At 45.8% G+C, this 22,946-nt stretch overlaps 1 protein-coding gene across 2 annotated transcripts in view; it reads right to left on the bottom strand.

Annotated features, from left to right (window-relative positions):
* LOC144149957 (ribonuclease Oy-like) overlaps positions 1-15,544 on the bottom strand; it is a 55,610-nt gene extending 40,066 nt beyond the window's left edge. The window contains exons 1-3 of one of the 2 annotated variants that reach the window (XM_077681710.1): positions 15,074-15,544; positions 8,931-9,168; positions 2,455-2,472 (exon numbers count right to left, since the gene is read on the bottom strand). In XM_077681710.1, coding sequence (XP_077537836.1) covers positions 2,455-2,472; positions 8,931-9,168; positions 15,074-15,147 — 330 coding nt within the window. In that variant the 5' untranslated portion in view covers positions 15,148-15,544. The remainder of the gene's footprint in view (positions 1-2,454; positions 2,473-8,930; positions 9,169-15,073) is intronic. The other variant, XM_077681711.1, reaches the window with a different exon arrangement.
* Between the last annotated feature and the right edge of the window lie 7,402 nt (positions 15,545-22,946).

Below are 22,946 nucleotides of genomic sequence, written 5' to 3'. Positions count from 1 at the left end.
GCCGGGACGAAAAACAGATTGAGCCTTTGAAAGAGGAAAGGCCACCAGCCGTTCCAGTGCTGATGTCTGCCATTGTCAAGGCGCGGAACAACAGCCGTTTTTCCAAGAAACTAGGAGTTATGAGCTCTCTTTCGAAGGACGAGATAGCTCAACAACAGAGCAGCGATCCTTCATTGAAATGGTGCCAGCGGAAAGTCGGCAAGCGAGTTTATTACCGCAAGGGCCACTACAGCAACTTCCTACAGGAAGACAATATTCTGTACCGGCGGTACCACCGAGTGATGGGTGAAACGTACAGCCAGATCCTTGTGCCTAAGCCGCTGCGAGAATCGGTCATTCGAAGCTCACACGAAGGTACCCCGGCCAGTCATCTCGGGGTACGGCAAACGCTTAACCGAGTGCTAAGAGAGTTTTACTGGCCTGGCGTCAACGTTGACGTGCGGCGGTTCGTCGCATCGTGTACCACCTGTCAGCGAACATACTCTCCAAAAGAATCACCGCAAGGAGGTGGCGCAGGTGTCATGGAAACCGGCTGGACCCATAATCAACGAACCCTTTAAGACGTTTTTTGGTTGGACTGAGAATAGTTGTTATAACAACTTTCTTAAAAGGGGGGTAATTGTGGTATGCTGAACGGAAAGCGTGTGTGGCCAATCCCTAGGACGGTCAGATGGCTGGATCAGGCTGTGGGAAGAGGAGGAAGACGAGGAAGAAAGAGGGGACCGGGTAACCGAAACTGCCCGATCAGTGGTTCGGGCCGGCGTCTTGGATCTCCAGGCCGGCGAGAAGACACGGTGTACCTCTCGTCCTTCGTCCGGAGGGGCGCTCAAACAGCCCTGGTGCCCGGTTTCCTCGCGGCGTAGGCCCGAGGAACTCAACTTCTCAGCAGTCTCGGCCAGTCACCGACGCTGACATCCGAGCCGGGACTGGGGTTTGGTGAGACGCCGAGAGGACATTCTCCAGAGACTTGTGTTTGGCGTAACTGCCCGTCTGTGTGTGTTGGGTGCTGGGAACTATTCGTCAGTCTTTCATTTCGTGGTCTTGTCTTTGTGTTGGAAATACAATTGTGGCAACGTGCAACGGAGCGAGTCGTAGGTCTGGTGCGAGATACTAGTTGGACTCCTGATCATTACACACCTCATGCGGAGTTGTAATACCAAGTGTGCCTAGCTATAAGCGCAAAGCCGACTTGATCAATTCTCGCAAAGAGCAGTCATTGTTGGTCAAGCTGGCAGCATTTCCAGAAGCGCTGGTGGACATCCCAGAATACTGGAGGCTTCGCTCTTGCACAGCCCGCTTGATGGCTGTGGCCCCCTTCATAAACTCTGATAGTGGGTGTGGGTTTCGAACAAGGCCAGCAAACAGCTTCTCCTTCCCGCCATACATGAGGTAGTGGAGTTTCTTTGCTTCAGACATGGCAGGATCAGCGTGTCGAAACCGGCGCGCCACGTCATCGGCAAACATGTTGACACTTTCGTTGGGTTTCTGGATTCAGGACAGCACAAATGCAGTGTGTGGTCACGGTGATCCATGCTGGAAAACGTTTCCTGTAACAGGTTGCGGAACTCGGTCTTGGTCGTGAAAATGGCCCCATGGATCTCACGCGAATTACGAGCACCATCTTCCCACACGAAGTAGGCATTCTGCAGTTTGAGCGCATGGTAGCACCGATTAGAAGTGGCAACCGCTCGAAGTGCGAGTCCAGTCTTCAATGCAATCGAAGACATCCCCTTGGAATGTATTGGGGTTGCGAGGATGGTGAATTGACACCTTGGAAATGACCATAGCCAGAGCTTGGGGAGCCGGACAGGTTGGTACGTTTGAAACAAAACTAGGTATTCAGGAGGGAGACGGAGTAGGTGAAGGCTGTTCCGATGAAGCGGGGTTTCGACGAGACACGGCCTTTCTGGGCTAGCCCCGAGCAGGGATCTAGGCATCAGAAAACCCGGGTCCCCCACCAGTGTTTTTTCCTAGTAGACGCAACACTGGAGAGTGTAAATAGGTTGAGATGCCACTGTTTATTATTCGTGGAGCCTAACTGTACATGTTACCTGTTTAACTATTTAATTTTATATGTTTAACTGTACATGACTTTATGTTTTTGAAAGAAAATGGGACCTGCTCTTTTAATACTAGTTTGCGAGAATGGTTTGTACGACAGGTACTACAGTAATGGATTAATGTTAAGAACTTACAAGTATATTTTGTTGTTTTAATGCAGAATAAATATCTAACCTGCATGCATTAGTCCTCATGACGTGAGTTCTCTCATTTAACTGGTTAGTGTTCTTATTCGCGGTGTTCTACTCACAGCAGTCTTGTTCTGTTCGTACCCAAAAATAGAAAATAACCACTCCGGGAAGCTTGTTACTTTTGCAAGTTCAACACCCTGTCATATCATTAGGAAAACTGGCGCAATGGCGCAGTATGCGTTAGTAGAATATTTATACTTACTCTTCTTCGTTTGGAGCTCTGTAAATAAAAAAAGGAGGTTAGAAAAGTGTTGTGTGGTGTCGTGTTATTCTACCCCCCTACACTTATTCGCCCTTCCTTTCCTGTACTGTTCCCTTCTTCATTCCCCTTTGTATCCCCGGAATAGTATGTTGTGGTTCACGAAGCTGTGTCCAGTAATCTCAGCGTACGATTTATCAAAAGAGTTTTGAAAAATACCTTGACATCCAACATTATCTGATTTTAGGGTTTAACGCGCCGACGCAACGCAGGCGATGAGGCGCGCTGTTGTGGTGGGCTCCGGATTAATTTTGACCACCTGGGGATCTTTAACGTGCCCCAAAATCTCGTACACACGGGCGTTTTTGCTTTTCGCGACATCCAACAATAGAAAAGATGTAGAAATACCTTACTGAAACGTTCCGTATGTACGGAATTATGGGAACACGGAGTTCAGACGGAGTAGAACGCCCACGGAATTAACTAAAGTAAATATTATTTTTATAAAGAAGGGGTTAATTTGAGTTGTACAATAACAATGTTTGGCGCAGTTTTCTTATTTTTATCTTCAATAGTAAGCAAAATCATTCTCTTTATGTTTTCCGTAAACTGGGTATATACGAAATTCATGCGGATAATGGTTTCGCCGTTCCAGAGAACTTAATGACACAAAATTGGTGTCACATTTTTCGACAAGTATGGAGTATTCTATTTTTATGCATTTCTCAAAAATATTCCTACCTTTGTGGCGGCTTTGTGTCATTCTAGGAAAGTACTCCGTACTCCCATAATTCCGTATATACAGAACCTTTCAGCAGGGTAGTAGCTCTTCCATGAAGAAACATGACGTCACTGTAACGAAGCCTTTGTGTAGCATGGACAATACTTTCTTCTGCTTTGCCTGATACATGCATGGATTTGAATTATTGTGGCTTCTCTTATTACTACAAACTTGTCTCTTGTAGGACCAGTGTCGTATCGCTTTCTGAATGTTAATTCACGATAATTCGTGTTTTTGATTTTGTCTGTTCGATACCGCGAAAATTCTGAGGGGAGCGCGACATGAGGTAGCTCTGCATATACATTCCCGCAGAGATAAAATAGCAATCCCCGTCATGCGTATTACCGGATTGTTTAAAAACGAATAAAAAACGCTGGACGTAAAGAAAATTAAGAGCAAACAAAACGTGCAATAATTGATTGAGGGCAGTCCCCGATTGGTGTCGTTGCTTATGCGTGGCAATACACTAAGCGAGCAGGCTGAAAGGTAATCGGAACCGGCGTCTCCTAAGTGACATTAAAATTTCCTGGCTAATCAGAGGCTGGCTGTCCGACCTGCATACAGGCTAGCTGTAAGATGAGAACGATTTGTTTGTCGTTGCTTGCATGATGGTGTTTATTGTTGTTGTTTGATTTGTTTACCAGCCCGGGTGCTATTGTTTATTATTTTCCGGACGACGGGAATTTGGTAGATGACTTGGTCACCGGAATTATTTTATGGTGGCGATGGCAGCGTTGGAGACGGTAAACATTTATTGCACTTTCTAGATACGCCAGCATTTTCAGGGGGGATTCAGGATTGACAGGAGACTGGGCGAAATATCATAGGTGGAAATGGATGAATTATGCGGTCTAGCGCTGTACGCCGTCTCCTCTGCTTTTTGTCCCTGTGTTTCTTGCGCTGTTTTTGACTATGAAGCTTAATGTACGCCAACAAGCCCAACCTGCCATCTTACTTAAAATAAACGACCTCTGAAACATATCTGCAATGACGGTACTGTATCTACCATGCGGTGTTCGCTAAAATAGTTCATTTAGTGACCACAGAGTAGGTGAGGTGAAATGCCAACCGTACTGACTGAGCTGTACTGCCAGCATAACGAATACCTAAATGCCTTCTATGTAGTCCATGTGCGCGCGTTTTGAACTCATATGGGCACGCACGTTCTGGTGATTCGTCGCGCAGGGAAAATTGGGATTCAAGCCACAACAGAAAAGACGAATCTTAGGAGGACGAAGTGTTGTTCTAGATCAAAGGTTTTACGACAGAAGCTATGCTGCCCCGGCTTCCTTCCAATAAAATATGTTACTTCTGAAATGTAACGTCGTATTGAGCACAGCACCAAATATATATTCGTCGGCCAAATAAAAACACGCACATGCTCAGGCACTACATACCATACCGGGGCAACACCAACTGCGTCAAAGGCGGTCTCCCGATGTCGAAATAACATTTGAAGCTTGCAAGGGGCGTTGAATCAACCTAGATTACTTGATATATTCAGCCCCGCGTCTTCAATGTCATAGGCTGACCTTGTGGAACTTGTATCTTCTTTCACCATTGTACACACGCATTTTAGGAAAAATGGCCTGAAGCACGACCTCACTGTTTTTCCATGTTACGCAATGGACCGTAGCATCCCGCTAACCCAAGGATAACAAGGTAAACCTAGTTTTGCAGGGATTAAAAGCTCATATAATTGATACATCGATTCACCGCTACGCCTGTAAAAGTTACTAACATTTTGTGTGGCCGAAGTTCAGATTTTTTACGTTTTGTCCAGTACCCGCCGCGGTGGCTCAGTGGCTAAGGCGTTGCGCTGGTGCGCACGAGTGCGCGGGTTGGATTCCCGGCTGCGGCGCCAGCTTTTCTGATGGAGGCTAAAAGCAAAAGCTCCAGTGTGGGCAAGACTTCGGAGCACGTTAAAGATCCCCAGGCGGCCAAAATTATTCCGGAGCCCTCCACTACGGCGCGACTCATCCCCTGGGGTGCGTAGGCGCGTAATAACTTAACTCAATCAATGCTGCCATTTTGGCCAGTGTTATAATTGTTCGTGAAATAGTAATATCTAGCAGTGTACTGTACACCTTATTTGTAACTGCTGTTTTAAAAGAAGGCAAGCTATACACCAAATACTTGTTTGGTATTCCTTGATTGTAATCTTTTGTGAATCCCTTGAAAGAAGGGCTCGCCGTTACGCACTGTTTCATTCTTTCTTTTGGTATACTTTTTAACACATCCCGCTATTTTTTTACAGTTATAAATTATTTTACGACAGATTTCTGATGCGGCTTTTTTTCTGTGTATGGTTTAACTAGTTATCAATGTTATAACCTACCAACCCACGCACAATTGGTGCTACCACCACCGCAAGCCTCTATACTTTCATACCTTTTCAAACCTTAATACTCCTAAGTTGCGTACGCTGCAACGATGACTGTTTCCTGGGCAATACAAAGTCTGCGGGTCAGAGCTCACGGATAGCTGTTTCGATGGCAGCGAACAAATATTCGACAACGTGCTCAACTCTTTATTCAGAATGAGGCTTCATGTGTACTTGTACCCACGTGCTTTTCTCATTCCTCTCTCTGAGGCACTGGAGCTGGGCCCATGCTAATTTTAGAATATATTTTACTATTTTAAATATTGTTCATATACAGCTGTCCTTACTTATTTCGGAGCAATTAAACTTGGCATCAATTCATTCTTATGTAACTCGGCACTAACAGTTAAGTCTGGTTTATCTAGTTTTAAACGTTTTACCTGGATCCCGATTTACCTTGCGTGTACCTTTGAATAAACACCAGAATTTTTAGCTGTAAATTAGGAACAATTCATTTTATCAATCGAAGTCTGTGAATTAAGAATCTGCTTGGTTCCCCAATTTGCAATGTCTTCTGTCCCCTTATCTCTGCTCTGCACACATTCCATTAACTGCACTTTTATAGGTAGGACACCAGAGTAATGAAATAATGTTTTCTATGGGCGTTTGCTCCGCAGTTGGCTAAGGTAATTTTTGCTGCAAGAAGCCCTCATGTGTCCAAAGCAATTGAACCTTCAAATAAATGTTATTCTGGTGATTGCACCCGTTTCCCGAGAAGCGGCACTTTAATAAATCATTTTCCTTCCTGTGCATTCCGTCGCTTTCAACGGTGTTAAGGAGGTTTGGAGAACGTTTTCGTGGGGCAACAATTTATTTGACCCAATATGAACATAAAAAAATGGTCCAGTGTCAAAGATGTTGAACGAAGTGAATTGGCCTCATTGTGTCTACTGGATAGCTAATTTAAATCTCAAATATTAAACTATTTCCAAACTTAAGTATTTATATCCCAGAAATCAGTTACAAATACTAATGTAAAAAAAGATGCGGTGAAGGCAAGAGCGAGAAAATTTTGCTGTTCATAATTTTCTCGTTTTTAATTCTTTCCTTGGTGTGTACTACTGTGGGCTCCCTTTATATACAGTTATTTTCAATTCTTTCATACACAATTAGGTGCATTTATTCGTACGTGGTAGTATATATCCTATTTACTTCTTGTGTTCGGTGTAATCTGGTAGGTTTTCGTTTCTTGGTGCGTTTTAGCACTATCAGGAGAGCACGTAACCCAAGAAACTTGTTTGCAACAGGACAGCCCAAATTTGTACATTTTTTTTTACAAAAAGGTAAAGTATGTGTGTCCAGATAATACGATATTAGCAAAATATGCAGAACACAGCTTGGTAGTGTTAATGATTGCAATGTTGTATAACACGCTTAACAGTGCATAGGGGTGAAATAATTACTGTCCAGCTAGCAGAGTTGAGCCCTTTATGGCTACGTGAGACTGAAAACCAGTTGAGGATGGCGAAACTCTGTAATGTGAAATTTGTGCAAAGCGTGATCTGCATTGTTCCCGGTCATGGCGCATAGCGGCCGCGTCTAAGGAAATGATCGCTTGATCAGCAAATTTATTGCGGCGGGCTCTACTCGGCCGTTATATTACAGCGCGTCGCCGCCGCCGAGGATTTTGTTGCAAATCATGTTCTAACCTGCCACTCAAATACAAAGTGGTTGAGATATGACGATTACGGAGCAGTCCAGCACCTTGCAAAAGCGCAAAGACGAGAGCGCTACTCGGCGGCTTTCATAAGGGGGAAGTCACATATGGTGTGCCGTGTTATATGTTGCTATTCAGACATGCTCAGCCGCAGGCACGCGCTCAGATATGGCTCCTCAGTAGCGAGGGGTCGTCCTGTCCCACGCGCAAAGATTCGCCAGACGCTCCTATCTGTCTCCTTTCTGCCTATGGTGTCTCGTTCGCTCGGTTACGATGACTTTGCTATCGCCACCACCTCCTCCAAACCATTCTACCGGGAGCCAAAGTGCCCCTTACTAAAAATTGAAGAAATCAAAGTATTTGTTGGTCGCACGTTGCTCGGTGGTGCAAAGTGTACAAAACAAAGACGAACGAAAGACTAAGCTGCGGAATGTCAGAAGACTGACTACCGGATTTGATATCAGAGTGGTTGTACTCTATCCTGCGTTTCACATCAGTGATTATAAACTGTGGGATATTTTCTAGACTAGTTTTAATGTTCTATTTAATTTCTATAGAGAGGGTTCTATTCGCGTGAAGAGCACACAATATTTGGGTTATTTTGTTATGAATGAGGCAATATGAATGCAACACGGGTTTGAAAGGTATATTCGTGGCTATCGTGGGTACCATTGCTAAAAATTTATTTGAAAAGTAGTGGCAGAGCTATTTTGGTGGGCACAGCAGCATTACTGCTTCTCAGCCGGAAAGGACCAACGAGCCCACACGATACCGCTCTCACAGTCAGCGGCAACCGAACGATTCACTGCAATATTATTTTACTTCCCGTGCATCTTTCACAGATTCATTGCCATAAACATAAGAAACTGGACTATACCAGCAGATAAAAACAGGTGCTAACGCTGTAATTCGTGAGTTTGGCTCACCCGGACACCGCTTGGAATTGCATTATTTTATTCCTGTATTCAGTGGTGCCTCCGACTAGATGACTCCTGCTTCAATATTCCAACAACGGCAGTCCGCCATTTTAGTAACGAAACAAAGAACAGCGAGAGGTTAGTTGGATGTGTGAAAACCAGAAACTGCATCTCCTTTGGTTTGAGTTGGAGGTACTTGGAAATCAGTTGTTCTTACGGCACCGGTTTCATTCTTTCGTTAACGACAGTCAGAGTAAAGGCTGATGGCACAGACAAACTAATTCAGGCTAAGTACGCTGTGGCGGCTTCGCCAAAATATCCAGGGATATATTCTTCTTCCCGCACTCTGAGTACGTAGTCGTCGTGGCAGTCTCACAGTAAACTTTCCGGTAAATTCCGCAGTTTGTGCAAAGGTACTTACATAGGACAGCAGGCGCCCTTTACTGCGCGTAGTTTCTCGTTGACACTAGTGATATTTTGTAATTTTGTTGAAATAGACGTTTTCTCGATCAACGGTTCTTGTAAACCCCATTTAAGGTTTTACTTTATGCTTTTCTTTGCTCTGAGTGCAATCAAGTATCAAAAGTGAAGCCCTGCAGTCCTCTACTACCCCTTCACTTGCCCGTGTTCAATTTTAGTAGTAAGCTCGAATTGGCTGGGCGTATCATTTTGTAGCGATGCTTCAACCAAAGTACCGAGCTCACAGGCATTCGATTGTACTTTAATCAAGGATGGACATACCTGTTGCTCGGCAGCGCATATTCCGGGGCTCCACTGCTGGCTTAGGATGAGGTAGTCGTAGGTGGCGTTTGGTGAGCCCGCGGGTGTGCGCGGTCGATCCGGGCGCCCCCGGCGGCCTTGTCTGCCATCCACGCCACCAGCTCCGTGCGCGGGCGACTGCGAGCGTGTGCGTGAGGCTGGGCCACCCTGTGCTGATCGCCCTGAACTCGAAGCACGCTGGTGGGAGTTTTGGGCCCAGCTGCGAAATGATTCCATGATGAAGCAATTACAACCGTGGGTTCAGAGCTATTCGACACTTCGTTGAAAACTTTTGAATCATTTTGTTCTGTAAGAACATTAGGGCGCGAGATATGAAAATCTGATTTTTGTGTTTGCTCGATATGTCAAGGGACCTTCTCTGAAAGGTTCAGTTTCTTGCAGGTTTCCCTGTAATATCGATCATTATAGATTTCAACTTAATCTGCTCTTAAAAGTATACCGAATAAGAAATTTGATTTGACACAAACACACCAGCTTATTTCCCAACCCAAACATATATGCGAGCCTCGGCAAGAACATTTATACAATATAAAATCAACAGCAGAACGTTGGATAGTATAAATGACGAAACACGCTAACGTTTTTATTGGATGTCAAAGACCGCCAAAACTCGCATACCAAATAGGAACATAATTCGTTTGGAGCTAAGAAAGCCCTAAAAAATCTTATTCGGTTACTCCACAGCGTTGAAATAACACAACTTCCTTTAATAACCAGAAAAGGTATGCGCATCAATTTACCAACTCGTTACGGAACAGTTAAATTGTGTTCCTGTTTCTTTCAAATGTGTTATTTCTGCTGTGGTCACACTTCGAACCCTCTAAGTCACATAGGTAACATGATCGCTCCAGTTAGGGCCCATACCCTGTCATTGTCCTCTATATTAAATGTATTGTACAAACACTTAGGTTCATATACCGCTGTCACCCGTAAAAGTGCGCAAAATCGGGACATGCCTGTCTGTTCGAGAGAGCTAATTTCTCACCTTTACGCAGGGCTTGTATTTCGTTTATCAGATACGATCATTTATAGTACGTGTGTGTTCTTTTCTCCTTTTTAGACAGTTTGGAAACGATTTGCACAATATTGACAATACAAATTTGCCATTGACCACTGCTGGTTCATGTGAAAATTCTGGTTATCTACAGTTCTAAAACAGAAAGTGTGATACTGGGAAATAAAAACTACGCCAGGGGTATATGACTGAGTTTGTTCGGAGTGTTCATGAGTATTGCGCGACTTGTGGTTCGCTTCAAGATTTCAGCTGTGCTTTTAAAATTTTACAAGCATTTTTTGGATACAAGCACTAAGGCAAAGACAAGTCTTGCTTTTCCTGTGAGACTTCATACTTTTTTCTTTCGAATTCATTACCCAAGCATTCGCATTATCTGGGATTACCACAATATGTTCTGAAAAAAAAGCAGAAAATCAAAACCACTCTTCGCAACACCAGATATAGCACCGTTACTTTGGCAGATAAGTTGTATGCGTCTAACCAGGCAAATGTACACGCTTCCGCGCGGGTACTGTCATCCAGAGGCTTTGACGGAACATTACATTCCGCATTCGCTTAAAATATCTCGAAAAGCCTGCAGAAAAGCTACTGAAACAACTGTAAAGAAATTGAGCGCCCTCCTGAGGTGCCGAAAAAAGTTGCGGTTTTGACCTAATTAGGCAAGGAAACAAGGGGCGATAGGTGGGTAAAGCGCTGCTCCAGCTAAAACGGCGGACGACTGCACACCTTTGCGGAGACAAATAAAAAAGAGCTCAGTTCTCACTAGTGGTGCAAGGTGGGAGAAACAGCAGATTTGCGGCCCCTCTCCCTGAGTGGGAGACCCGGCTGTTGCACCTTACATGGGTCTCTGAACTGGCTTCTGATAGCGCTCCATCACAGGCCGGCCCGCTTCGCTTCGTCCACAGCCATTCACATCGCTCCCAAAGAAGACCGCGTTAACACGCGCTAGAACCAGTGGCAACCAGCTTCCCGAACACCACGTCTGTAGAGCCATCTCGGTGGTAGCACTCCCCGCTTCAGGGGCAAAAGCATGTCCTACAGGCAAGTAAAGAGGCCGTGAGAGATCACGGCCCCAACGCTGAGCAGAGTTTTGTTCGCGCCGACAAATGGCGGCCGGAACGGAGCTCCAGGAGTCCAGCTGGACTATAGAGGCGACGATCAAGCACAACCCACGGTTCCACCTTTACTTCTCAGATTGTGACCCAACATCCAGGGTCACCTCTGATGCTGATCATGTACAGATAACAATTACAATGGTTATGCACAGGTGAAAGATTGACCACACCAGTGGGCGGTGGATAAGCACAGTCTACAACTGCATGATACACTGAATTCCACGAGTACAGGGGTAATATATATATAGCGAATCAGAATATGGAATGAGGGGCTCATTGAAAAAAAGGCCTGAATAAGAGCTGGCAGTCAAGAAAACCTCGGAGAGCAAAGGGGAGGATGTGCTGGGTCATTGAAATAGCCAAAGAATTTGGGGAAAGAACTCTAGCTGCCAAAGCTACAGGCATTTTTCCTCCACTTTCTTTATTTCTTTCCAAATTCTTTATCTATTTCAATGGCCTACGATATCTTCCCCTTTGCTTCCCGAGATTTTCTTGACTGCCAACTCTTATTCCTGTCATATATATACATGTGTGTGTATATATATATATATATATATATATATATATATATATATATATGTGTATATATATATATATATACATATATATATATATATATGTGTGTGTGTGTGTGTGTGTGTGTGTGTGTCCTTACAGAGTCCCTCGTCCCGTATCTTTCTGTTCTGCTACATGCATTACGAGGGCTCTGGCTCCAGAAGTTCAGAAATTCCAATTGCTAACCCCGACCTCCGACCACGTCTTACGTGGCGGCCGCTGGGAAAAAAGACGTTCTACGTCTCCCGCGGTGGTTGAGGGGCGGGGCTAGTTGGCCGTCCTCAGAGCACTTGTAAATAAACCACCCCCCCGTGTAAAGTCGAAAGAGGAGCCGCTGCGGGGTAGCGTAATTGGTTAACGCACCGCACGGGTTATGCGGAGATGTGGGTTCGACTCCCGCTCCCGGAAAAACGGCGTATTTTTTGTCGACCTATATTTTCGCCTATTTATCACTGTATCAAAGAAACATGACAAACACACGTTATTGGGCACTATTAAATATTTTGGAAACAGCCGAATAGCACTGGCAATGACGACTGCAACCTTGATATATATATATATATATATATATATATATATATATATATATATATATATATATATATATATATATATATATATATACTCATTTATAGACTGCAGCGGCGGCCAGTACATGCAGCGTTGTATATTCGACGCGTTGTTCTCAGTACTGGCTATGCTGACTGACTACGTTGTGTAAGAATGTAGGATTTGGAAAAAAATAACACAATTTTTGCCGACCCCTTTAATAATAGGCTTTCACAGGGTGAATAACCTTCGGGTGTGACGTAAAGGTGTCCTGTATAACCTCCCTGCTGCGAGGGTGGTGTTTCGAATCCTGGTATTGCCTTCTGTACATTTTTAGACCCTTGTTTGAGTTAAACTTTTTATTGCTCGCACAAGATTCCTCAGTCTTTATCAGTTTATTTTCGGTTCGGCACGTTGTCTTACGTTATGTTACCTTTGCTGTAGCACGGAATTTCCAGGTAGGTGCTTTTTTTCTGGGTAATGTCGAAGCAGTCTGGCTCAGAACAGTGCTTTTATTACCAGCAGACTGCCGTGGAGATAACGACAAGAAAAACTGCTTAGGGCACTTAAGTTTGACTACATGGTCTGCGGGTGAAACTTCGGGGCAACTGATTAACACCTCGTTCACTGTTAGGTACACTCCAGCCCCGTTCTTCCCTTTCGTTAATTGCTGTTTTAGCTCAAATTACTTCGACCATCTGCTTGTCTGCTAATACGTGCCGTTAGGTTAAAGGTGCACTGACACGAACATTTTGTGTTACACTTTTATTGCTTTTATCGATGCTTAATGGTCTGGCGAACCTGAAACAGCACTTTAAATACTTCGGCGCGCCAAAGTTAAGTACATTAAACGGCATGAAAATCGTTGTTTCAAATTCCCGCGGTTTCATCCCGAACAGCGCATGTGACAGAATCCCGGCCTGACCTCACCGCTTTGTGCGGACGTCACCGGCGCCCGCTTGATAGGGCATTGCGCCCGTTCGCCGCTCGGGGGGCCGCGCGCGTGAACGGACGTCACGAGTTTTTGACGAGCGCTGTCTCTTCACTTCTTTTGGCATCACGGGGTGATGTCACGCTGATATCAATCTGCTGAGTGCTGCTCGGCGCGCTGCTGCGTCGGCGCGACAAATGAGATACAATTGAGGTATGCGCTTCGCGTCGCAGACCGCTCATAGTTCAACCAGGGTATTCTGTTGAGTGAAGAAAGCGAACTGTGCAATAATATTAACGCCAAAAATTGGTGTCAGTGCTCTTTAAGCTTTTACGCGGCTCAGAAGGCTCTGCAAATCTTACTTTGGAAATTCGAAGTTTCATCTATGTTGGGAAGTGGGTACACTATCACCTCAAATTTGCCGATTCCTCCACAATAAGAAACTTTGAAAGCGGCGAAAACTACGTCGACAGATTTGCTCTACAGCCGGTTACGCGTGCATTGTAGGGCTCAGCAATGAAGAAAAACCGCAGGTACTGCACCGGTTCCGCAACAACTGCGGTGACCCGTGTTTACATCTCATCGGATCGAACGTGTTTTTTTTTTTGTTTCAATAGCCTTTACAACGCCGGTGATTTTCTCTACATGGTACACGGAAGAAAAGAGGCGCTGTTTCGTAGAACGAGGCAGTTAACCCTTTCGGCTTCAAAACAATTTGACGCTGCTAGAAACGATTTCTATTGCATTACCATTTGTGAAGTTCCGTATTCTCTCTGACGTTTGGCGCGACTAATACTGATATACTAGGAGCACTCTCCTTGAAACAGCGTAAGGTCATGTAGCTTCGGGGCAACCTAGGTTGATATACTGTTCAGCCTGAGCGCCCACTCTTCCGTGGGCGACTGCGGTAGGAATAAGAATTTCAATTTGGAAGTTACCGGAACTTAAGTCTGAGTTAAACTGTCCCAGGTTATTCCGAAAGTCCCTAGATCCCCGATGTTTACGACAGAATATGATCTATCCAGTGATATTGGAATATGTTCGCTATAATTACAGGAAATTATGATTTCGCCCACTCTATGGTATTTTTTATTGCATTTCATTGAATTATTCCTCTGTATTATTCGTTGTCCGGAAACATTTTAAATTTCACGAAGACGTTTAATGAGGCCTCAATTTCCAAAGCCCTTAGTTTGTATAAAATCCCAGGCCGCGATCTTTAATAGAACTATCGGCTGAAAAAGGCTTGGTAGGGGAGAAATTTTCTTTAACAGAGGATTTGTAGGGCTTCCATATTTTCTTCTTGTGTAGTCAATGTGTTCGATTTACATTAATGGACGCATGAAATGTGAACAATAATATGTGAATCGTCACACGCAAAATTTAAAAAATGCTGCTGGTTGCAGTCAAATAATGGCCAGACGTGGTCATTATACAGAACACATCTTTATACACATCTTTATACAGAAAGCCACACTTCCCAACTTTGTTTTTGTAACTGAGCCTCGTGTCGTGTTTTGCAGTGGAATGTAGCCGCGCTATTTGTGGGTTCTTGTTCATATTTTTGTGTTCCGCGTTTCACTTGTCCGTGCCTGCAAACCTTTCAACGCTAAAACCTCCCTACGCTTTCCTGCAGATTCTAAATCCACTGCCTAAGCGATAACCACCCCCCTCCCAACCCAGGGCGCCTAGTTGGGTTTCGTAGTATATTTCCACGAGTAATCAACCTGAGTTACAGCTTGAGCACAACTAAAAATATAAATGCGGCTACAATCAGAAAGCTCGAATGATTTACATACAACGCGTCAAACGGGTCACGAATAAGCATAATCGTCTTAACACCCGAACCGTTGAAAGCATCTGTCATGCCATTAAAGCACCTTTTTTCATTGGTGCTCCAGTTACATCTTGCAGAAATGTTTTCACACAAGCGCCTTACCTTTGTACGATGACACAGGTCAGGACCACCAGAAGAGCACTCCATGCGAGGGCAGAATGCTTGGTCCAGGCCATGTTTTGGAAACGGATGCTATCGCCTAGGTAAAACGCAAACGGCGAAGACAAGATCACGTACACGACGGAGATCCTTCCGCTTTTCTGTCAGCTGAGTCTGGGCGCGGGCCGGCCCGCCGCGTGCGTACCGAGTCTCGTGCACGAGCGGATATGGCGTCAGGAAGCCGCACGTGCGACAACCAGGAAAACAACAAGATTACAGTGGGCGTACACAGCTCGCTGCTCAACTTGCCACTTCAGACAAGCCGCCCTCGGCCCCGTGACGCTCTCACAATGACAGCAATCTGTTGTCCGCCCGGGGCTCGTGACAGTCGTCAAAGATACGTCATTGCAAAGAGCCCATCGCTACGGTGGGAACCTAGGAGTGAGCGAGGCGGAGAAAGCAGCGCCTCTCTGAGGGTATTCACGAAGCGAGGGAACATACCGCGGGGGGAGGGCGCGAAGATATACAGAAAAAAATCTGCCGACGGGGGCGCCCCTCTCAAAGGAAGCCTTTCAAACGGCCTTCATGGCTTATCGAGAGGGCGAGGTTGACCTCCAACAAATATAACAAAACTTTCGCCCTTAAGGATCCGGTTTCGAAGCGGCAACGCACACTCTTTCCTGACGCCGTCTCCGGACGGCGTTCTCGGCGACCGTAGGAGAAACCGCCGAGAATCACTGAGCTGTACCGGACCAAGAGGTTGGCCCTGCTTGAAGGAGTAGGACAGTACGTTTGAACGCTTTGTCCAAAGTGGGGAAATTCTCAAGGGAAAGTATTTTCGCAATGCCTTCCGAAAGCGCGATCCTAACTCGTCTAATAAAACAGAAAATGGACATTCTGTAAATTGTGAAACAACGATGTTTACTTGCAGCCGAGAGTAAGCAGCCGAAAAGGCGTTGTTTATTCACTGGAAGGGTTCCTGAGAAAAATGTTTGGATTTGTTTTCAGCTGCTCGTGTCCCAACTAAGCTTTTGTAAATCGTGGTTTTACATCGCTAGCAAGGAGAGCACCTGTGAGCGTTCATGAACCAAGAATGGTGCTGCAATATTTTCTACGAAAAAATTAATTTTTTGAAAGACGTGTATGGCAACACTGTTGAGGAATGGGCCCTAATTCTGCCTGATGTATGGCATATTTTACGAAACTGTTTTAACTGCACAGTTACAGTGCGAATAACAAATAAGGGCGAAAGCAATAACCACCTTTAACTTCTGGAACGTCTAATGCGAACCTGGAAAGTTTGTTGCTCCAAAGCACGCAAGTCTTTCATCCCACGCAGTACACCAAATGCGCTTTTACGAATAATAAAACTCAAGTTGTCTACAGCACGCACTGTTAAAAATCGTAAAAAAAATCAACGTCTACGTGAATTCTTCTGGTGAGGCCTCCTTCTGCGCCAGCCACTAATTGTTCGTAAATCCCAAACTTATTGTGGCAAGAAAATTACAAGTATTTAGTTTCTTATCGGTCATTCGACAATCCCACATTGTGTAAGAAACCGTTTTTTCCTACAATACGATTTAAGTAGTTTCGGTGTACCCCTTAGTGTCTGTATCCAGGAGTTAATTTCAGAATGAGGGCACTGTACTAGACGTCCATTCCATAGGCGTCGTGTATACAATTCTCGATCAAGCAACGGAAGCCCCATTGTCTCTGCAGGCAAGATGGGGATCGTGCAAGCAATATCCTAGATAACAAATATCATGCAACGCACGCCCCATTATTTTTGCCGGCAAGAGGGGGAGGTTCCAAGGGATATCCGAGATAACAAACCGTTCGTTAGCTGATACCGTTGTGAAACACGTTTTTTTTTATTTACTGATTACTCGGAACGATAAGAAATGGCGATGTTTTCATCATAGGCTACGCGCCAGCATTTTCTCCTGCGTAATAAGCTGGCGCGTGCGATTGAACTCTTTAAAACAGTGAATAAACATTCAGAATCTCCTTTATGTGCTCTTGGGGCTTTGGAATTTCTTTTGTGAGGACAGGTTGAGGGAAATCTTTATGAAGAATAGCAGGGTGTTTTCACGAGAGATCGAACAGCGGTGTCCGCCCGACATCATAAACTTTGACGAATATTTTATATATGGCTCCTTAGGCACAGGGGAAAAAATATGTGAAGCTATCTTGCTCGAAAAAATTTCCCTTCGCAAAAAAAATTCCAAAAGCCGCCTCTGGTTACTGGCGCGTTGAGCACCTCGCGGAAAATTGTGAACATTTACGCTGTAATACAAAACCTCCTGCAGCTATCGCCATAGTACTTTTTATTTAAAGACTTTGGATACTCTTGAACGATTAAATATATTTGTCTTTGGCTTGCAGAGCAAATTCCTTCAAATAAATATTCCCAAATTGCGAAAAATGTTTGAAATTTAACTAAATTTAAGGCTTTTTTCTCGAATAATAATAAGCTAGGTAATTCAAATTCTTCAGTAGTATACTTCTATCCTTGTTCCATCTGCGTGCGAATTTTATTTTATGTTGTCAGGACGCTACAACATTAAAATAGTACTGTACTGCAGCAAGGTAACTCGTTTTGGTATATTTTAAAAGCCAGTTAAAAAAAAGACCATCTTAGGGACAGGTAGGGACCGTTAGGAAGAAACTACTCCAAAAGAAGTCGCCACAACCAACGTACATACAGCCAGTAAAAGAGAAACAAACGGTGAAGTGGCTCTGCAGACGTTCCGCAGTTCAGCCGTCGGAGAAAACAAATGCGGCAACATCCGTGGTGTACTAGACGGCGGAAGCCAAAGGACCTTCCTTCGGGAAGACGTTTCGAAAACTCTTAACATGCGAGTTTTAGGACGAAAGGACTTCCACCTAAGCATATTTGGGATGACAGCTGCAAATACTGGAAGTTTCGGAATTGTAGAACTGCGCTTAAGGAGCGAGTACAGCGACACCGAAGCGATCATAGAGGCCGTGGAGGTGCCACTCATTTGTAAAACGGTGTACCGGTTCCTGTTGATCATGCGTTCGTCCATGAAACTGAGGTTAAGGGGTAAGACTTATCGCCGATAAGATAATCTACCCAGGAATGCCCATTGAAGCCGGTAATCTTTGAAAATTTCCGCCAGGTCAACTCCTGCGCTCCACAGAGAACAACGGCTTGGCAGCTATAGAGACAATGGACATTCCGGGGTCCCCTCAGCATTGACAGCACTGTTACAATGGCGAAAAACGTCTGCATTTTAAGAATTGGTTTGGAAAGCAACATCAAACAACAAGCGATTCTCGAAACATTTGGGAATTGGACGCCATTGGAGTCACCAATAAAGAGGGCATAAAACAACAAGAGAGCTCATTCACCCTTGCAAGCATCTAAAGAAATGGGGACCGCTATGAGGTGTCCCTTCCGTGGAAGGAACCCGCTACCGAACTGGCAGACAACAAAGAAATGGCTGTGAAACGGCTAAAGAGTCTCACAAATGTTGTGTCGCAGAAAATAATTTGAGGAAGAATACGACACCGCCATCAGATCCTACATGAAAGAAGGACATGTAGAAAGAGGGGGAAAAGATGCAGCTTTTGAGCATGTGTACTACATGCCTCACCAGCCGGTCATTCGAAAGCAATCAAAAACAACAAAACTTCGGGTTGTGTTCGCCACCTCTTCCCATGCACGAGAACAATCGTCATTAAATGAGCACCTCGAGAAAGGACAAACACTTATCGGCGACATGGTACGCATTCTGCTGCGGTTTCGCTTGCACCCTGTTGCTCTCGTCTCTGACATAGAGAAAGCCTTCCTGAAGATCATCGTGCGACGACAGGACAGGGATGCCCTAAGGCTTCTGTGGTACAGAGAAGCGCCCCTTAACCCGGACATCCTTCCAAATGTCGAGGAATGGAGAATGCAAAGAGTACCATTTGGAACTAGAGCGAGTCCGTAGTTGCTGAACGCGGTCCTCCTTCGCCATTTGGGAAACGCGGGCGTCAGACATCAGGAAACTGCGGCTGTACTCAGGGGCTCTTTCTACGTCGACGATTTGGTCACAGGAGCTAGCACTGCGGACGACGCATTAAAATGGTTACGGAAGCGCGAGAGAGAATTACTGATGCAGCAAGGCACATGAGAAAATGGTCATCCAATTCAGACAAAGTTAGGATGGCACTCAGCGATCAAAAAAGTAGCATTAGGGACGAGCCGCAAAAAGTGCGGGGACTTTTGTTAAAGCCCTTCACCGACGAGATGCCCATTTCAACAGCTGCCGTTCTAGTCAGCGCATGCACAGGAGTGAGCACTAAACGCGCGGTACTACAGGCTTCAGCGAGGATCTTTGACCATTTGGGAACAGCGGCGCCTGTTGTGGTACGAGTTAAAGTGCTTTTTCAGCGCCTATGGAAGAGGGGCGTTGGCTGGGAGGAGCAACTGTCAGACTATCCCGAAGTGGAATTGCAAAGCTGGTGCTCAGATCTCACTAACCTCAAACAGCTCTCTTTCCCACGTTGCAGACTACCTAACGGCGAGGCAACTTGGCAGCTGCACATATTTTGTGATGGAACCCCGAAAGCTTACGGCGCCTGTGCGTACCTACGGACGCAAGTTGACAACGAAGTGGGTAACGCCAATCTTATCTACGCGAAGTCCCGAGTGGCGCTGTTGAAAGCGATGTCTTTGCCTAGGTTAGAGCTGATGGCTACCCTGATCGGATAACGAATGGCTAAATACCTGCTTACTGCCTTGAATCAAACAATCGCAGTGTATTTGTGGTCCAACTCCACGATCACCCTCTGTTGGGCCAAAAGCACGGCCAAGGAATGGAAGCCGTTTGTTGCAAATAGGGTGACAGACATACAGAGCTTAAGCAGCCCAGAAAGTTCGAGGCATTGCCCGGGTACCGATACCCCGCTGATTACCTCACGCACGGGATCACGGCTGAATTCCTCAGAGCGCACGCACTTTGGTGGAAAGGCCCAAGTTGGCTGCAACAGAATTCTCAACTCTGGCCAGCAAAAGAAGGCGACAGTACGCGTCAGAGGAGCGAAGTAGACGACGAAAAGCGGAAGTGCGCAGCCCAGCTTCTTACAGGGACTACCCATACGACCATTCTGCTACAAGCATAAACGTTTAGCAGATACACAGGTTTGATAAAAGTGACTGCGTGGGTCTTCCGGTTTGTGAGAAACTTCTGCCAATGTAGCGAGAGTGCTCCAATGTTTTCCACAGTAGACGAAATTCAAGAGGCTAGTAACACCTAGATTCGACATGCTCAATACAACGACTACGAGCATTAGATTGGAGCAATATCTCGGGGACAAAGCCTGCCGGTGGACTCACCTTTCGCACAGTTTCAGCCTTTTCTTGATAAAGAAGGATTGCTGCGTGTGAATTTCGTCTTCAGTTTTCAAGGGATCGGAAGCAGTAAACCATCCAATCCTTCTTCCGAAAGATCACGTGATAGTGAGCGCTGCTCATCTGCGTACCTTTCACGGAGGCGTACTGAAGACGATGACAGAACCTCGCGGAATTTTCTGGATTCCGTGCTGTCGGCAGCTGCTAAAGAAAGTAATCCCACGATGCTCCGTATGTGCCAAGCAGAGACTCAAACCGGCGGCTTCTCTAACGGCACCCCTTCCCAGTGAAAGAGTGAATCGCAGCGAGGCCTTTCAACCTGTAGGCATCGACGTCTGGGGCTCTTTCTTCATCAGGACTAAAACTTCCTGCGAAAAGAGCTACATCGTCCTATTCACGTGCGCAACGACGAGAGCGGTTCAGTTAGAGTTGGTTTCCAGCCTTACGAGTGAAGTTTTATTGCTGGACCTCCGACACTTTGTCTGTAGGGGTCTGCCGAATCTATTTACAGCGATAATGCCTTGACGTTCAAAAGAGCATCGAAGGACGTACGAAGACTCTGGAAAATCTTTCGCAGCCATGACGCTCAAGAATACTGCAGCTCAGCACATCACGTGGAAGTTCATAGTAGAAAAGGCTGCCTTGTGGTGTGGCTGGTGGAGCGAATGGTCAGGTCCGTAAAAGTTTCCCTGCTAAAAGCTCTCGGACATTAAAGCCTCTCCTTTGTGGAGCTAACCATGGCCCTCGTCGATGTGTGAGCAACCATCAACTCGCGCCCACTTACCTACGCCCTAGAAGAGCCAGGGGGGTATCAGGGCTGACACCATCCCATCTGTTAACGGGAAAAAACTGATACCGGTATTTGGCTCCAGACAGACCTGGATCCTTTATTTTACGGCAGCAGATATTAACCGGCGCTGGAAATACCGAAGGCCACTTGTCAACGCCTTTTGGAACCGGTGGCAGAAAGAATACCTGCTGCAGTTGGTGTCGGCGCACGTGATACCCTCACGGCAAGATAACTTCCTTTCGGTGGATGACATTGTGACTGTGAACGACGAACATGCAAAGCCACACATGTGGAAAACGCGAAGAATAGTTGAATTTTTCAAGGTACGTGACGGGGCAGTGCGGTCTTGTGCCGTAAAGTCATCAAATGGGACCACTCTGCGACGTCCTGTGCGGCTTCATACCCTTTGGAAGCAGAAGTAAAATTAGCGATGCTCATTCTGGGGGGGAGGATTTAAGAAATCCCATCAAGACCGATGGCAAAGAAAAAGAACAAGAACAGACAGCCAAGCTCCCCGTGAAAGCCGAAACCCGAGACGCACCATGGCGCGCCTGCGGGGTCGGACCCATCCCGAGAGAGAGAGTTTCCCCCTCACCCATGAAGACACGTTTTGGGGGCACTCTGCATTTTGACTTCGACCAGAAAGGACGTGTTACTTCTGTACGAGTGAAAGTTATACAGTTTTTTTTTCATTATATTTAACTTCCTACTCTGGGGTCATCCTCATCGTTTTTACGTAATTCAGTTTTTTTGAGAAACAAATGACAGAGGCTAACAGCCCAAGAGTAGTGAGGAGCGCGCGCGTTGTGCTGAATATTTAGGAGGGCATAAGAAATATATGCCTTATAAAGTAACTTCCCTAGCGTGAAAGTTCTGGAAAGCGAAACAAAAGACCCCGTTGAGCCGACCAACCAGCATGTACAGTCTTTGTCAAAATTTTTTGGGCCACGGCGACCATGCCGGAGAAGGCGCGCGGCCTAGCAGGGGCGCAGCGCTTTCCGCTGTCGGCTGGTTGCGTGGCTAAAGAGAGCGAAGGGAACTTTTTCTCTTGCGTTTGTAGTGACTCCGGCGCGCAAGTGCTGCGCAAAGTGCCTACGCGGAAGCCAAGTGCGCCTGCTCTGAGAAACCTACCCCGCTGTACTTATCGCGCCAGCGATACTACGAAATCAATCGCGAAAGTCCCCCTCACTCTTTTTACCCGCGTAACCAGGCGACAGCGGCCATCGCAGCGCCCCTTCTTGGCGGTGCGCCTGCTCCGGCCATGGTCGCCGCGGCCCACAAAATTTTGACAAAGACTGTACATCCTAGTTCGTATAGCGACCTTAAGGTCGCTAAACGGCTGTTTTCCCGGGATTGTTAGCATCTAAAACACCCCGCTATTGACCACTTGGATGAGCCGCACTGCCTTCCTGTTCATGCTCAAGTGAACCACAGTAAAGACGTACGGCCTCGTCGGAACTAAGGGCTCCGCCGTCGCATGTAGTGCCGCAGAGATCCTCGGGAAGCCGTTCGTGTGTAGTTAAGTTTTTAATGAACAGACAATTAAATGGAACATGGTTGCAATTTCGAAAGTTTGAACACATGGGGACTACCAGATCAGGGGACTGACGTGCATATAGTTCGAGAATAAAGACAGTTTGCAGGTTTGGTTCATTACACACGTTTTTGTATCACTCCATGCCTCCGCTGTTATTCATCCAAACTATTACGGTAACCATTTAAAG

The sequence above is a fragment of the Haemaphysalis longicornis genome, unplaced genomic scaffold, assembly GCF_048455015.1.
Source record: "Haemaphysalis longicornis isolate Haplotype H1 unplaced genomic scaffold, Haemaphysalis longicornis Haplotype H1 scaffold_8, whole genome shotgun sequence".
In the NCBI taxonomy this organism is placed as follows: Eukaryota; Metazoa; Arthropoda; class Arachnida; order Ixodida; family Ixodidae; genus Haemaphysalis; species Haemaphysalis longicornis.
Note: the sequence above shows the minus strand (reverse complement) of the source record. Positions and strands in the feature narration are given on the sequence as shown.